At 38.5% G+C, this 17,577-nt stretch overlaps 1 protein-coding gene across 2 annotated transcripts in view; it reads right to left on the reverse strand.

Annotated features, from left to right (window-relative positions):
* COG5 (component of oligomeric golgi complex 5) overlaps nucleotides 1-17,577 on the reverse strand; it is a 285,705-nt gene that overhangs the window by 52,438 nt on the left and 215,690 nt on the right. For both annotated transcript variants that reach the window (XM_030834402.3, XM_030834401.3), the window contains exon 14: nucleotides 17,164-17,263. In XM_030834402.3, the coding sequence (XP_030690262.1) occupies nucleotides 17,164-17,263 (100 nt within the window). The remainder of the gene's footprint in view (nucleotides 1-17,163; nucleotides 17,264-17,577) is intronic.

A 17,577-nucleotide genomic window follows, 5' to 3' on the forward strand; every position in this document is an offset into this window, starting at 1 on the left:
ACTAAATAGGATTCTTGGCAAAGATAGGGTTTATATACGTTTTGAATTAACAGAAATGAAACATCTATATGCTAAGTGAAATAAATCAAAGACAAATACTGTATGATATAATTTATACGTGGAATCTAAAAAAATATAACAAACTAGTGAATGTAACAAAAAAGAAGCAGACTAACAGATACAGAGAACAAATAAATAGTTACCAGTGGGGGTGAGGGGCAAGATAGGCGTAGGGGATTAGGAGGTACAAACTCTAACGTATAAAATAATCTACAAGGATATATTGTACAACATGGGGAATATGTTCCTTATTATGTGGGTGTAGAAGCTCTCAAATTTCATCCCTTTTTGGGAATTCACTTTTTTTATACTGTGATGCCCTAATGCATGCACACAATATTAAAAAATTAATAAATCTGTATTCTTTTTCTCCTGTTAACTTGCCTATTGTCAGTTTATTTCATAGACCCAGCCATCAAACCTAGAAGGGTGGAGGGAAAGTCTTTCTTCCCCTACATGTACATTGATTTTACAGAAGTCACATGTAATTCTAGAACAGGCTTTTGCTTTCATTGATTTTTCTCTATTGGTTTTGTTTTCAACTCTTTGATTTCTGCTCTCATCTTTATTATTTCCTTCTGTTAACTGCTACGGCGGGGGGGGGGGGGGGGGGGGGGAGGGTGGCTTCCCTGGTGGCACAGTGCTTAAGAATTTGCCTGCCAATGCAGAGGACATGGGTTTTAGCCCTGGTCTGGGAAGATCCCACATTCCACGAGCAACTAAGCCCGTGCGCCACAAATATTGAGCCTGAGCTCTAGAGCCTGCGAGTCAAACTACCAAGCCCGCGTGCCACAACTACTGAAGCCCACGTGCCTAGCGGCCGTGCTCTGCAACAAGAGAAGCCACCACAGTGAGAAGCCCGCGCACCGCAACAAAGACCCAACGCAGCCATAAATTAATTACTTAAATAATTAATTAAATTAGGGGGAAAAAAAAGAATCCGCCTGCTGATGCAGGGGACACAGGTTCAAGCCCTGGTCTGGGAAGATCCCACATGTCACGGAGCAACTAAGCCTGTGCGCCACAACTACTGAGCCTGTGCTCTAGAGCCCCCGAGCCCCAACTGCCTGAGCCCACATGCCACAACTACTGAACCCGCGTGCCTAGAGCCCGCGCTCCACAACAAGAGAAGCCACCACAATGAGAAGCCTGTGCACTGCAACAAAGAGTAGCCCCCGCTCACCGCAACTAGAGAAAGCTCGCGTGCAGCGACGAAGACCCAACTCAGCCAAAAAAATTATAAAGAAAATTTAAAAAGAAAATTAAACTGCTATGGATTTAATTTGTCTTCTTTTGCCCTAGTTTCTTGAGGTGGAATATTTGAACAGTAATTTGGGATCTTTTTTTTTTGCCCCCCATATAAGCATTTAATGCTATGTATTTCCCTAAATTAACTGCATCCCAGGAAGTTTGATATGGTATATTCTCATGTTTATTTAATTCAAAATATATTTTTATATTTCCCTTTTGACCCAGAGATTATTTGAAAGTATGTTATTTAATTTCCAAATATTTGAGAGATTTTCCAGATATTTTTCGGTTACTTTGAGGGGAGGGGTCACAGACCTCTTTGAAACCTGTTACAACATTTTTCCAGAAAAAACTCATATAAAATAACATTTTGTAATTTCCTGGGGTTCACAGATCCCCTGAAAACCCTTCACAGAACTCCTAGATTAGCAATTCCTACCCTAAGACATTGAAAACTGATTTTTTAAGAAGGCTGTCCACAAAGGAGAAACATTTTCTGTAGCCCTATCACACTTTCCATATGTACCATTTTTTTAGGTATGTCTCAGAAAATAATCTAAATTGGCACAAGTTCATACTAGTGAGTTTAGTAAAAGTTGGCTGCCCACAAGTTAGCTGCTATGTGCTTGATATAGTAAAGGGAAAAGACAATCAGTAATTTCTAAGATGCAAATGAGTTCTTTTACACTCAAATGCACTGAATTTTAGTTTGCATCCTAACTTTTAAAAGAAAGTGTCTTTTTGTTTGTTTTGTCATTTTTTTCAAATTAAGACTGCTGTTTTTCTGCTGATAAGAGAGAGCAGGAGCACACAAGCTACAGGTAGACAGCAATACATTTTCAGCTTTTCAGCAGCTTGAAGTTACAAATATGTCATAAAATTCAGAAGAAATATGAGAACTAGCCTAGTACCTTGAAAGCTCTCAGAGGCTCCTCTGTGAAAACTGTCTTCCTCTATGGGTACTCCATTTGTCCCTGTTGTCTGGGGGTTTTATAGTTGCCCTTTCAACCATGCCTCCCTCCCGACCACTACCACCACAGCTCTGCAATTTAAAATCACGTCTAATGCTGGTGGCTCAGAGATCCCATCACACTGGATATTGCAAGAGCCAATCCCTGAGCGTGTTTTGGCTTTGGTTCCATTTGCAAGGCCATCTTGCCTCGTGTCACGCTAGGCTGATACCTATGGCAGCCCTAGGAGGTAAATATAGGTTTTCTTTCTATCTTATTTGTAAGTGTAGCTATATCTTTGTCATTATAAGTATTTGTATGACATTATAAGTATTTGTATACTAGGGAACAGGGTACTCTGAGTGAATCACAGCCTAACCCTGACTAAATGCTGACAACTTTCTCTCCCAGAAACATACTTTAAAATAGTATAATTTGAAGTATACATTAGAGAATTAAATTATATTCCTATACCTTGAAACAGGGATAAGATTATACCTTCTTGATCACTAAGATGCTTGAAAAGATATAAAAGCTCTATAGTTTTAAGATCACTTCCAATTCCGGTAAAAATGGACCAGGTAATTCAGACTAATCCTGTCAATGGCAACACCTAGAAAAGCTGAATTATATATTTAAAAAACCCTCATGGTATCAAAGTGCTAACATGGCAGTGAAAACTCATGGGGGCCTGATCCAAATGCCCAGTTTCTTTTCAAGTCTCTTATTACTTCTTGTACTTTCTGGAGTTGACATGGAAAATTCTATTTGTTTTATTTGTTCACATTCTGAAATAAAGGAAGACATAAATGAAAGTATATTTTGTAATGAAAGACATGAGGAAAAATAGGAGAGGGGAAAAATTAATATTATATGCTTGTGGTAATGTAAACAAGTTTAGGACAACAAAGATTCGAGAATACAATATATGATAAGGGAATAAATATATGTCATCAAATAAGGTCATACAGAAAAAGGCTCATAATTTTTAAAAGTAAATTAACATTAATTAAAATCATTAAGTAAATTATCATAGTAATGAATTTCTATCTTCTTTGGGCTATGAAGCTGATAGTCATATGCCATAAAAATTTCATACACACTTAGGAGTAAATATTTGCAAATCATGTATCCATACAACTCAACAGCCAAAAACCAGTCTGACTGAAAGATGGGCAGAGGATCTGAAAAGACATTTTTCAAAGAAGATACCCAGATGGCAAACAGGTACATAAAAAAGTGCTCAACATCACTAATCATCAGAGAAATGCAAATCAAAACCATAAAGAGGCATCACTTCACACCTGTTAAAATGGCTGGTAAGAAAAAGATAAGAAATAACAAGTACTGGAGAGGATGTGGAGAAAAGGGAACCCTGTGCACTGATGGTGAGAATGTAAACTGCTACAGCCACTGTGGAAAACAGTATGGAGGTTCCTCAAGAAATTAAAAACAGAACTACCGTATGATTCAGCAATCTGAAGAAAATGCAATCACTATCTGGAAAAGATATATGCACCCCTATGTTCACTGAAGCATTATTTACACTAGCCAAGATGTGGAAACAACCTAAGGGTCCATGGCAAATGAATGGATAAAGAAAATGTGGTGTATATGTATAATGGAATATTATTCAGCTACAAAAAAAGAAAGAAATCCTGCCATTTGTGACAACATGGATGGACCTTGAGGGCATTATACTAAGTAAAATAAGTCAGATAGAGGAAAACAAAAGCCTTTGATTTCACTTATATGTAGAATCTAAAAAACAAAACAAAACAAACTCATAGATACAAGAGAACAGATTGGTGGCTGCTAGAGGTGAGGGGTAAGGGGTGGGAGAAATGGGTGAAGATGGTGAAAAGGTACAAACTTCCAGTTATAAGACAGTAAGTCCAGGGATGTAATGTACAGCAGGAGGACTACAGCTAACAATACCGTATACTGAAAGTTGCTAAAAGAGAAAATCTTAAAAGTTCTCATCACAAGAAAAAAAAAAGTTAGGCTGTGCACCTGAAACTAATATAATGTTATGTGTCAACTATATCCCAATACAAACAAATATTTTAAAAATTTAATACACACTATTAGGATTCAAGAAGGGAGATTAGGCCATTGGGAATTAAAAAGAAAAGCTCATTAACTCTTTTTTTCTGTTGTCAAGTTCCCAACTTGGCTTTGTGATAGATGGCGTAATCGGCCCCAATCCTTCATCTCTTTCTGCAGCCATATCCTTTGCTATTTAGTATCGCACTGTGGCTGGGTTGCTTTGGTGAGCCACACTTACGGGGCTATTTTCTCTCTTGTGCCTCTGCCTTCACTGTGAAACCAAGCTCAGAATAGCCTGCTGCAGGATTAGAGACATGAAGAACAGAGTATTAACTATGGTTAAAGCCAGCCTAGATCAGCAGCTAGCCTAGTGTGGAGTAAACCCAGCCAAAGTCAGCAAAGTCACCTAGCTGCCCCTCACAGGCCCCAAGACGTATAAGCAATAAATGCTTATTGCATGCAACTCAGATTTTGTAGCTATTATACAACAATTTTGTGGCAACAGTTAAACAGACTTTTGAGCAGACTTTAACTGACGACTGCATTTTTAAATTTCTGCTGAAAATATTTGCTAATTACAACACCATTATTTGACATTTCTCTCTGTCTTCACTATGGCCTACTGAATCTTAGACAGCATGACTACTTACTACTGACCTGACACAGCCCCCAGAAAATCAAGCTCTTATGAGTCTGGGAAGCAAGTCAGAGAGCTGTCTTAATGAAAAGAAGGAGTGATCCTAAAATACACCAACATAAGAAGAGAGGTAACAAAGAGTGGAAAGCTGTCTGAAGAATCAAGAGGGTAGGTAACCCAAAGGATCAGTGTATTTGTATTACAGCTAAAGTGCGTTTGGTTCAAGAGAATCTACCGATACGTTTCCTCTGCTTGCGCCTAACATAAAAACTCTTCCAAGTGATTTCATATTTTTTTAAAAATCTTCTACTTGAATGTTAATAACACAGGCTATTACCATATGATATTATATGGAGCAGTATCCAAGTAGACGACATTTAAACCTGCATTAAACAATCCTTTTAAAACTAAAAAAGTTAAACTCCTATGTTTCTATATCATCATTTAAATATCACACATGCAGGTTTTCTTCCATTATAAGAATGTCAAGTCTCTAAACTACTTGTTAATTATACAAAGAATAAAGTGTATATTTACAAAGCTTTTAAAAAACCCTACTGTCGTCTAGAGCTACTGACCTCATCATACACAGCTACTGACCTGCTCAGAAGCTGAAACCTCCCCTTAAATGTCATCCTTATTATTGTTTCAAATGGTCTGCAATCTAATTAAATGCCAATCCACTTTTTCACAATTTATAACATTTGACATTTATATTGGGATTCTATATGTCATGCCCAGAAACCATCAGATAATAGTTATTATTAGAAAATGCCCTAACAATGTACCTTTTAAAAGGAATACTTACTAGTATTGTTTGCCTATAATTTTGTTATCACAGTAGTTTCTAAGCCTATATATTACCAAGGTATCGCAATAATTCCCTTATATAATACTTTAATTTTCTTTTAACATATAGAGAACAAGGAAAACACTGATTCAAACTTGTGGTTGCAAGGTCTAGTGACATGTTCTACTAAAGTTCACATTTCAGAACTATACAAATTACCAATATATCACCATTATATAATCAATTTGTTCAATCATAAAATATTATGATATATACATCTATAGGTGTGTGTGTGTGTGCATTTGGAATATAAAATTCTACTTAGTAAATTAATTATAACTTCACAGCTGCTGTCAAGACAAACAAGTAAGAATTCTTAAATGAAGACAGTCTAAAAAAACACTGATCTCATTTTCACGAAAGAGCACCTTGGAAACATACTAAATTAAATACATGTTAAGGAAGTAAACCCTAAGACTTATAACTCACATGTGCGAATTCAAGGCTAAATCCCTGTTATTTCTAAATTAAATCACTAAACCATCTAAACATCTGCTACCATCTGAATGTTCGTACCCTCCGCCCACCAATTCATACGTTGAAATCTAATGCCCCAGGTGGCGGGAGTCTTTGGCAGCTGATTAGGTTATGAGGGCAGAGCACTCATGAATGGGATTTGTGCCCTTATAAGAGACGCTTGAGAAGGCCCCCTTGCCCCTTCTACACTGTGAGCTCACAGAATAAAGACAGCCATCTATGAACCAAGAAAGGGGCTCTCACCAAATACCTAATCTGCTGACGCCTTGATCTTGGACTTGCCAGCCTCCAGAACTGTGAGAAATAAATTGCTGTTGTTTATAAGTCACCCAGTTTAGGGCATTTTGTTACAGTAGCCCGAATGGACTAAGACACTATCCATTAAGAATAGAGAAGTAAACTATGATACGTAAGTATACTATGCATGTATTAAAATAGCAAATATAGATCTCTATGTTATATTGTAAAGTGGGTAAGTAAATCACAAAACAATACTACTTAAGTAAAGAAAGAAAGATGTATTTGTGTTGTGGTACAAGAGAGTTTTTTTGTTTGTTTGTTTGTTTGTTTGTTTTTGTACGCAGGCCTCTCACTGTTCTGGCCTCTCCCGTTGCAGAGCACAGGCTCCGGACGCAGGCCCAGGGGCCATGGCTCACGGGCCCAGCCACTCCGCGGCATGTGGGATCTTCCAGGACCGGGGCACGAACCCGTGTCCCCTGCATCGGCAGGCGGACTCTCAACCACTGCGCCACCAGGGAAGCCCAACAAGAGAGTTTTAAAGCCTGGTCTAGACTCAAATCGGAGTCTGAATGCTAGTTTCAAGACTTGCCTGCCGGCATTGCACTTTTAGGAGTCTATATCGGCCAGGCTACTAAGCTTTCTCAGCCTGAATTCCCACTTTGTAGTGGCGGATATTGATACTTCCATTTCAAGGGTTGTTGTGAGATAAATGAGATAATACATTTTAATGCCTTGGCACAATCCAAGCAACTATAGATGTTTAATAATGGTAGTTATTTTTACGACCCTATCCTAACCTTAAAAAATGAATTCTCGGGCTTCCCTGGTGGCACAGTGGTTGGGAGTCCGCCTGCCGATGCAGGGGACGTGGGTTCGTGCCCTGGTCTGGGAAGATCCCATATGCCGCGGAGCGGCTGGGCCCGTGAGCCACGGCCACTGGGCCGGCGCGTCCGGAGCCTGTGCTCCGCAACGGGAGAGGCCATGGCAGTGAGAGGGCCGCATACCATTAAAAAAAAAAAAAAAAAAAGAATTCTCTGGTACCATTTAAGAGTCAGAAAGAAGGATGTAAGGATTTGTCCCTATAGAGCTTTAGGTTTTTATGACATAACTCTGGTGATTAGTAACAAAGAAGACTTAGAAAAACAAATACATGTGTAATGATAAAATAATTTCAGATTATTATAAGCAAATATATGTACTATGTATATAACTCATATATATTTTATTCTACTATATCCTAAGACATTCAAATGATAAGGTTGAAAAGAAAAACATACAGCTTTTTTAGGCATATGAAAGAATATATCCAAAAACACATAGTGAGTTTAGATGGTCATAAAGATGGTCTACACAAAGGATCAACTTGAGAAATCCTTTTACCATCCTTTCTCCTGATGTGAACTAAAGCTATAGTTAAGCATGTTAAATGTTCCGATAGCCAAGAAACTTCCACAACTAACATTTAGGAAAATAAATTTAGGATTCTGGAAAGCTGCTCATTCTACATTTCAAGTTTTGTATTTTCAAGTTGCCCTTTTAAAAAACACACTGTTGTTAAAATTCTAGCTTTCCTTTATTTCACAGCTTAAACATTCATTAATGATATGATTTCTGTTACTTTTCAACCTTGTGGACTTGAGACTTAAATATCTCACCTACAGAAAGAACTGTCCCTTTATAGACTTATACCAAATTTCAACTAAACATTTCCACTTACAGATAGAGTAGATATTCTACTTTAAAACATGTTTCAGGGCTTCCCTGGTGGCGCAGTGGTTGGGGGTCCACCTGCCGATGCAGGGGACATGGGTTCGTGCCCCAGTCCGGGAGGATCCCACGTGCCGTGGAGCGGCAGGGCCCGTGAGCCATGGCCGCTGGGCCAGCGCGTCTGGAGCCTGTGCTCCGCAGCGGGAGAGGCCACAGCAGTGAGAGGCCCGCGTACGGCAAAAAAAAAAAAAAAGAAAAAAAAGAAAAACATCTTTCAATCTTTCTCTCACTAAAGATTTAACACTTGGCTATTTTCTTCTAAATGTTTTCAGTGAAATAATTATGAAGGAAGAGGAATATGGTAAGATCAAAGAACAAAACGTGTCAAATTTAAAAACATAGAGGAGGGGCAGAAAGTGTTATTAATAGCCAAAACACAAGAGATGAACATTAGAAGTTACTTGTCATTACTCAATAATATTTAAAATAATAAACATATGATGCTGTTTGAACTGTTATTTAATGCTTAGGCTTTCTTTAAACACTAAAATGAAAGCAGAAAAGTAAAACGACCTTAAAAAAATTCACTTAAAAAAAAAAAAATTTTAAGAAACTGTGAACCAAGATGGCGGAGTAGAAGGACATGCTCTCACTCCCTCTTGTGAGAACACCAGAATCATAACTAGCTGCTGGACAATCATCAACAGAAAGACACTGGAACTCATCAAAAAAGATACCCTCACAGCCAAAGACAAAGGAGAAGCCACAATGAGACGGTAGGAGGGGCACAATCACAGCAAAATCAAATCCCATAACTGCTGGGTGGGTGACTCACAGACTGGAGAACACTTATACCACAGAAGTCCACCCACTGGAGTGAAGGTTCTGAGCCCCACGTCAGGCTTCCCAATCTGGGGGTCTGGCAATGGGAAGAGGAATTTGTAGAGAATCAGAGTTTGAAGCTGTAAGGCCAACTGGCCCGAGGCAGGGGAACACAATCAGATTCACCGGTTGCATCAGAACGAAATTCTCCAGACCACCCAGTTCCAGAAACTGCCCTGGAGACATTCCGGACCACCCAGTTCCAGAAACTAACCTGGGGACTTTGAAACCAGCCCAGCCTTCCCGCCTTTCAAGAGGCGGGACTAACGGTCCCCCAGGATACCCGAAAAGACCACCAAATAAGGAATACCCTGCGCCCTCCCAGATTCACCACACCCCTTTCCCTTCTTCCCCTATAAAATCTTGCCCAACCCTCGCCCCGGCACGACTTCTCTGGCCCCCTTTCTCTCGGACCAGTGAACCTCGCCCGGGAGCGCTCCCTAATAAAGCTCACTTGAAGCCTTCCCCTGTTTCGTGATGCCGTTTGTTAAGATCCGACCTTACAGAAGCCTAGTGGGATTTGACTGCAGGACTTCGACAGGACTGGAGGAAACAGAGACTCTAGGAGAGCACACACAAAGTAGTGTGCGCATTGGGACCCAAGGGAAGGAGCAATGACCCCAGGGGAGACTGAACCAGACCTACCTGCTAGTGTTGGAGGGTCTCCTGAAGAGGCAGGGGGTGGCTGTGGCTCACTGTGGGGACAAGGACACTGGCAGCAGAAGTTCTGGGAAGTACTCCTTGGCGTGAGCTCTCCCAGAGTCTGCCATTAGCCCCACCAAAGAGCCCAGGTAGGCTCCACTGTTGGGTTGCCTCAGGCCAAACAACCAAGAGGGAGGGAACTCAGCCCCACCCATCAGCAGTCAAGTGGATTAAAGTTTTACTGAGCTCTGTCCACCCACCACCAGTCCCTCGCATCAGGAAACCTGCACAAGCCTCTTAGACAGCCTCACCCACCAGAGGGCAGACAGCAGAAGCAAGAACTACAGTCCTGCAGCCTGTGGAACAATAACCACATTCACAGAACGACAGACAAGATGAAAAGGCAGAGGGCTATGTACCCGATGAAGGAACAAGATAAAACCACAGAAAAACAACTAAATGAAGTGGAGATAGGCAACATTCCAGAAAAAGAATTCAGAATAATGATAGTGAAGATGATCCAGGACCTCAGAAATACAAAGGAGGCAAAGATCGAGAAGATGCAAGAAATGTTTAACAAAGACCTAGAAGAATTAAAGAGCAAACAAACAGAGATGAACAATACAATAACTGAAATGAAAACTACACTAGAAGGAATCAATAGCAGAAAAACTGAGGCAGAAGAACGGAGAAGTGACCTGAAAGACTGAATGGTGGAATTCACTGCTGTGGAACAGAATAAAGAAAAAAAAATGAAAAGAAATGAAGACAGCCTAAGAGACCTCTGGGACAACATTAAAGGCAACAACATTCACATTATAGGGGTCCCAGAAGTAGAAGAGAGAGAGAAAGGACCCGAGAAAATATTTGAAGAGATTATAGTTGAAAACTTCCCTAACATGGGAAAGGAAATAGCCACCCAAGTCCAGGAAGCACAGAGAGTCCCATACAGGATAAACCCAAAGAGAAACAAACCAAGACACATAGTAATCAAACTGGCAAAAATTAAAGACAAAGAAAAATTATTGAAAGCAGCAAGGGAAAAATGACAAATAACATACAAGGGAACTCCCATAAGATTAACAGCTGATTTCTTAGCAGAAACTCTACAAGCCAGAAGGGAGTGGCATGATATACTTAAAGTGATGAAAGGCAAGAACCTACAGCCAAGATTACTCTACTCAGCAAGGATCTCATTCAGATTCGGTGGAGAAATCAAAAGCTTTACAGAAAAGCAAAAGCTAAGAGAATTCAGCACCACCAAACCAGCTCTACAACAAATGCTAAAGGAACTTCTCTAAGTGGGAACACAAGAGAAGAACCTACAAAAACAAACCCCAAACAATTAAGAAAACGGTAATAGGAACATATATATCAATAATTACCTTAAATGTGAATGGATTAAATGCTCCAACCAAAAGACACAGGCTTGCTGAATGGATTCAAAAACAAGACCCATATATATGCTGTCTACAAGAGACCCACTTCAGATCTAGGGACACATACAGACTGAAAGTGCGGGGATGGAAAAACATATCCCATGCAAATGGAAATCAGAAGAAAGCTGGAGGAGCAATACTCGTATCAGATAAAATAGACTTTAAAATAAAGAATGTTACAAGAGACAAGGAAGGACACTACATAATGATCAACGGATCAACGCAAGAAGAAGATATAACAATTATAAATATGTACGCACCCACCACAGGAGCACCTCAGTACATAAGGTAACTGCTAACAGCTGTAAAACAGGAAATCAACAGTAACACAATAATCGTGGGAGACTTTAACACCTCACTTACACCAATGGACAGATCAATCAAAATGAAAATAAATAAGGAAACAGAAGCTTTAAATGACACAACAGACCAGGTAGATTTAATTGATATTTATAGGACATTCCATCCAAAAACAACAGAATACACTTTCTTCTCAAGTGTGCACGGAACATTCTCCAGGATAGACCACATCTTGGGTCACAAATCAAGTCTCAGTAAATTTAAGAAAACTGAAATCATATGAAGCATCTTTTCTGACCACAACGCTATGAGATTAGAAATGAATTACAGGGGAAAAAACATAAAAAACACAAACACATGGAGGCTAAACACTACGTTACTAAATAACCAAGAGATCACTGAAGAAATCAAAGAGGAAATCAAGAAATACCTAAAGACAAATGACAATGAAAACGTGACAATCTAAAACCTACAGGATACAGCAAAAGCAGTTCTAAGAGGGAAGTTTATAGCTATACAGGCCTACCTCAAAAAACAAGAACAATCTCAAATAAATAATCTAATCTTACACCTAAAGGAACTAGAGAAAGAAGAACAAACAAAACCCAAAGTTAGAAGAAGGAAAGAAATCATAAAGATCAGAGCAGAAATAACTGAAATAGAAACAAAGAAAACAATAGCAAAGATAAATAAAACTAAAAGCTGGTTCTTTGAGAAGATAAACAAAATTGATAAACCGTTAGCCAGGCTCATCATGAAAAAGAGGGAGAGGACTCCAATCAATAAAATTGGAAATGAAAAAGGAGAGGTTACAACAGACACCACAGAAATACAAAGCATCCTAAGAGACTACTACAGGCAACTCTATGCCAATAAAATGGACAACCGGGAAGAAATGGAAAAATTCTTAGAAAGGTATAACCTTCTAAGACTGAACCAGGAAGAAATAGAAAATAGGAACAGACCAATCTCAAGTAGTGAGGTTGCAACTGTGATTAAAAATCTTCCAACAAACAAAAGTCCAGGACCAGATGGCTTCACAGGTGAATCCTATCAAACATTTAGGGAAGAGCTAACATCCGTCTTTCTCAAACTCTTCCAAAAAACTGCAGAGGAAGGAACATTCCCAAACTCATTCTATGAGGCCACCACCACCCTGATACCAAAACCAGACAAAGATACTGCAAAAAAAGAAAATTACAGACCAATATCACTGATGAATATAGATGCAAAAATCCTCAACAAAATACTAGCAAACAGAATCCAACAACACATTAAAAGGATCATACACCATGATCAAGTGGATTTATCCCAGGGATGCAAGGATTCTTCAATACATGCAAATCAATCAATGTGATACACCATATTAACAAACTGAAGAAGAAAAACCATATGATCATCTCAATAGATGCAGAAAAGCTTTAGACAAAATTCAACACCCACTTATGATAAAAACTCTCCAGAAAGTGGGCAAAGAGGGAACCTACCTCAACATAATAAAGGCCATATACGACAAACCCACAGCAAACATCATTCTCAATGGTGAAAAACTTGAAAGCATTTCCACTAAGATCAGGAACAAGACAAGGATGTCCACTCTCACAACTATTATTCAATACAGTTTTGGAAGTCCTAGCCTCAGCAATCAGAGAAGAAAAAGAAATAAAAGGAATACAAATTGGAAAAGAAGAAGTAAAACTGTCACTGTTTGCAGATGACATGATACTATACATAGAGAATCCTAAAGATGCCACCCGAAAACTACTAGAGCTAATCAGTGAATTTGGTAAAGTTGCAGAATACAAAATTAATGCACAGAAATCCCTTGCATTCCTATACACTAATGATGAAAAATCTGAAAGAGAAATTAAGGAAACACTCCCATTTACCACTGCAACAAGAAGAATAAAATACCTAGGAATAAACCTACCTAGGGAGACAAAAGACCTGTATGCAGAAAACTGTAAGACACTGATGAAAGAAATCAAAGATGATACCAACAGATGGAGAGATATACCATGTTCTTGGATTGGAAGAATCAATATTGTGAAAATGACTATACTACCCAACGCAATCTACAGATTCAATGCAATCCCTATCAAATTACCAATGGCATTTTTTTTATGGAAGTAGAACAAAAAATCTTAAAATTTGTATGGAGACACAAAGACCCCGAATAGCCAAATTAGTCTTGAGAGAAAAGAACAGAGCTGGAGGAATCAGACTCCCTGACTTCAGACTACACTACAAAGCTACAGTAATCAAGACAATATGGTACTGGCACAAAAACAGAAACATAGATCAATGGAACAAGATAGAAAGCCCAGAGGTAATAAACCCATGCACCTATGGACAACTAATTTATGACAAAGGAGGCAAGGATATACAATGGAGAAAAGACAGTCTCTTCAATAAGTGGTGCTGGGAAAACTGGACAGCTACATGTAAAAGAATGAAATTAGAACACTCCCTAACACCATACACAAAAATAAACTCAAAATGAATTAGAGACCTAAATGTACGACCGGACACTATAAAACTCTTAGAGGAAAACATAGGAAGAACACTCTTTGACATAAAGCACAGCAAGATCTTTTTTGATCCACCTCCTAGAGTAATGGAAATAAAAACAAAAATAAACAAATGGGACCTAATGAAACTTAAAAGCTTTTGTGCAGCAAAGGAAACCATAAACAAGACGAAAAGACAACCCTCAGAATGGGTGAAAATATTTGCAAACGAATCAACGGACAAATGATTTATCTCCAAAATATATAAATATCTCATGCAGCTCAATATTAAAAAAACAAACAACCCAATCCAAAAATGGGCAGAAGACCTAAACAGACCTTTCTCCAAAGAAGACGTACAGATGGCCAAGAAGCACATGAAAAGATGCTCAACATCACTAATTATTAGAGAAATGCAAATCAAAACTACAAAGAGGTATCACCTCACACCAGTTAGAATGGGCATCATCAGAAAATCTACAAACAACAAATACTGGAGAGGGTGTGGAGAAAAGGGAACCCTCTTGCACTGTTGGTGGGCATGTGAACTGATACAGCCACTATGGAGAACAGTATGGAGGTTCCTTAAAAAACTGAAAATAGAATTACCATATGATCCAGCAATCCCAATACTAGGCATATACCCAGCGAAAACAACAATTCAAAAAGACTCATGAGGGCTTCCCTGGTGATGCAGTGGTTGAGAGTCCGCCTGCCGATGTAGGGGACATGGGTTCGTGCCCCGGTCCAGGAAGTTCCCACATGCCGTGGAGCGGCTAGGCCTGTGAGTCATGGCCGCTGAGCCTGCATGTCCAGAGCCTGTGCTCCGCAACAGGAGAGGCCACAACAGTGAGAGGCCTGCGTATCGAAAAAAAGAAAAAAAAAAAGACTCATGCACCCCAATGTTCATTGCAGCAGTATTTACAACAGCCAGGTCATGGAAGTAAACTAAATGCCAATCGACAGAAGAATGGATAAAGAAGATGTGGTACATATATACAATGGAATATTACCCAGCCATAAAAAGGAACGAAATTGGGTCTTTGTTGAGACGTGAATGGATCTAGGGACTGTCATACAGAGTGAAATAAGTCAGAAAGAGAAAAACAAATATTGTATATTAACGCATATACGTGGAACCTAGAAAAATGGTACAGATGAACCGGTTTGCAGGGCAGAAATTGAGACACAGTTGTAGAGAACAAATGTATGGACACCAAAGGGGGAATGTGGCTGAGGGGTGGTGGTGGTGGTGTGATGAATTGGGCAACTGGAATTGACACGTATACAGTGATGTGTATAAAATGGATGACTAATAAGAACCTGCTGTGTAAAAAAAAAAAATGTGATCAAATGTATTCTATTGGAATGAATCAAACGTAGACCATGTTTACTGTCTAAAAAACAAAATTTTAAGTCCGGAACTTTCTGTTACCCTTTAGCATTGTAGCATGGTAGGCCTGAGTAATTTAGGGTCACAGACTATTTAACCAACAGCATCAATTCAATCCAATGTTTTTGATATATTTTAATTTTGTTAAAGCCTTTTGCCACCACTGCCTTAACTGAAGTCACATGTTACATTTACCACTGCCCCTGCCTGACACAGAAGAGTGATATATTTTCCATACATATGCTGGCTCTTCTTTATAATGTTGTTTTCAGGTGGGACCATCTCATAAGGATATTTTTTTCCTGACACTTCCAGTAATTACACTGAACTAACTCTACTGGATATAATACCGAATTTCATTTATAGCAATAAACCATGTTTTTCAAAGTAATAAGTATCATAATAAAGCTTCTATAAAAAAAAGTTTGAGAGAAAAATTAGTCATCTAATTATCTACAAAGAGCTTCCATGGTCTCTGTAGGGCCAGTTTTCAATAAACAAAGTTAAAAAAAAAGATGCTTCTAAATTATTTGTCAAGACTGCAAGAATAATTGAGTAGAAAATAGCACCATATTAATATGCAAACACAATGGAGCCATCCATTGGAAGTGAAAGCAGGAAGTCTCATGAAATGATTGTTAGCACCAAGGATTATTTTATGCAAATTCCTTAAGTGCAATTTGTTACCAACCTACTCTAAAAATTATTCCAGAACCAACTAGAACTACTAGGATATAGGTAAAGCCAGATTACAACTGACCCTTGAACACATGGGTTTGAACTGGGAGGGTTCACTTACCTGCAGATTTTTTTCAGTAGTAAATAATACAGTACTACATGATCCGCAGTTGGTTGAATCCACCGACACGGAAGGGATGACAAGGAGAAACTACGAATACCGAGAGCTGACTATCAATTACACATGGATTTCTGACTGCAGGGAGGGTAGGTACCCCAACCCCCAAGTTGTTCAAGAGTCAACTGTACTTCATTTTACAATGTTTCAATTGGAGCAGTCAGGGAAGCCAAACAACAACAACAAAAAAACATGGTTAGCTATCCGTATAATGACAGTAGAGATACCACATTTTGGCACATTCTCTAAAATTAGTCCATCAATGACAGTTAAAGATGTACTAAAGCCCTACTCCTTGGATTTCAGTTAGCATACATATCTACTAGTTAAATATGTATGCTTAACTTTAAAACATTAATGTAGAGAATTAAAATTATGATTCAGGCATGCAGCTATTATTTTAAATATATGCAAACAGCTGTTTCAAAAAGAGTAATTTTGGAGCTAAACTTCCAGTCTAGGGCTCGAACCTTTAGAAAGTAAATCAACATCTTTCTTTTACAGTTTTAAGCACTTCACTTCCTCCAATCATTTTCTAATGGTTCAAGTCAATTTCACACTAAGTAACAGCACATGAATGATATCTGCGGTGAGGGGTCTCATGACAGGAAATTTGATCAATCTGAAATAATTACACTTAAAAATATATATAATTTAGCCCATAAAGTGGCACATGCATTTTTTTAAAAGTCTTATAAAACCTGCCTGCATTTTTTAAGTGTAGCAATGGTAGGAGGGCCAATTTTTAAGAGGTAACATTTTTTTCTGGTTTAAATTCATAAGAAAGTTTCAAAAATTCACTATAAAATTTTCCAGTAAATTAATATTCAGTCAATTCAATATTTATAGTTAGTCAAGTACTGTATAATTAGTAATTTTAAACAAAATCATTAAAGTTTACAGAAGGGACTATCACTTACCAGCTGCTCTGATTTTACACCATACAACTTGATGGTCTTTGCCACGTTTTTTGACACAGCTAATGTGAGGTCTGCATCAACAGCAGCTACATTTAGTTCACTGGAGAAAACAAAAACAGACTTTAATTATTAGCCACACAGTTCATCAACAAAGTAAAGAACAACATATAAACCTAATCCCAATAAACAATGTGGTGATTTTTTTTAATAGATTTTACTGGTTGCCTCCAAGAACTGATGGATTGCACTGTTTCATTTTCCCTCCTAAATTCAGCATTAGGAAAAAGTGCTCTAAGACTGTCTGGTTAATGACCAGTTTCTCATTAATAAATGCATGTCATGTGTGAGTTCAGGCTGTGATTAAGAGAGTAAATTGTGTGCAGATTTTTCAAGTAGCACTCTTGTTAATACTGA

This window comes from Globicephala melas, chromosome 9 (assembly GCF_963455315.2).
Source record: "Globicephala melas chromosome 9, mGloMel1.2, whole genome shotgun sequence".
NCBI classification, from domain to species: Eukaryota; Metazoa; Chordata; class Mammalia; order Artiodactyla; family Delphinidae; genus Globicephala; species Globicephala melas.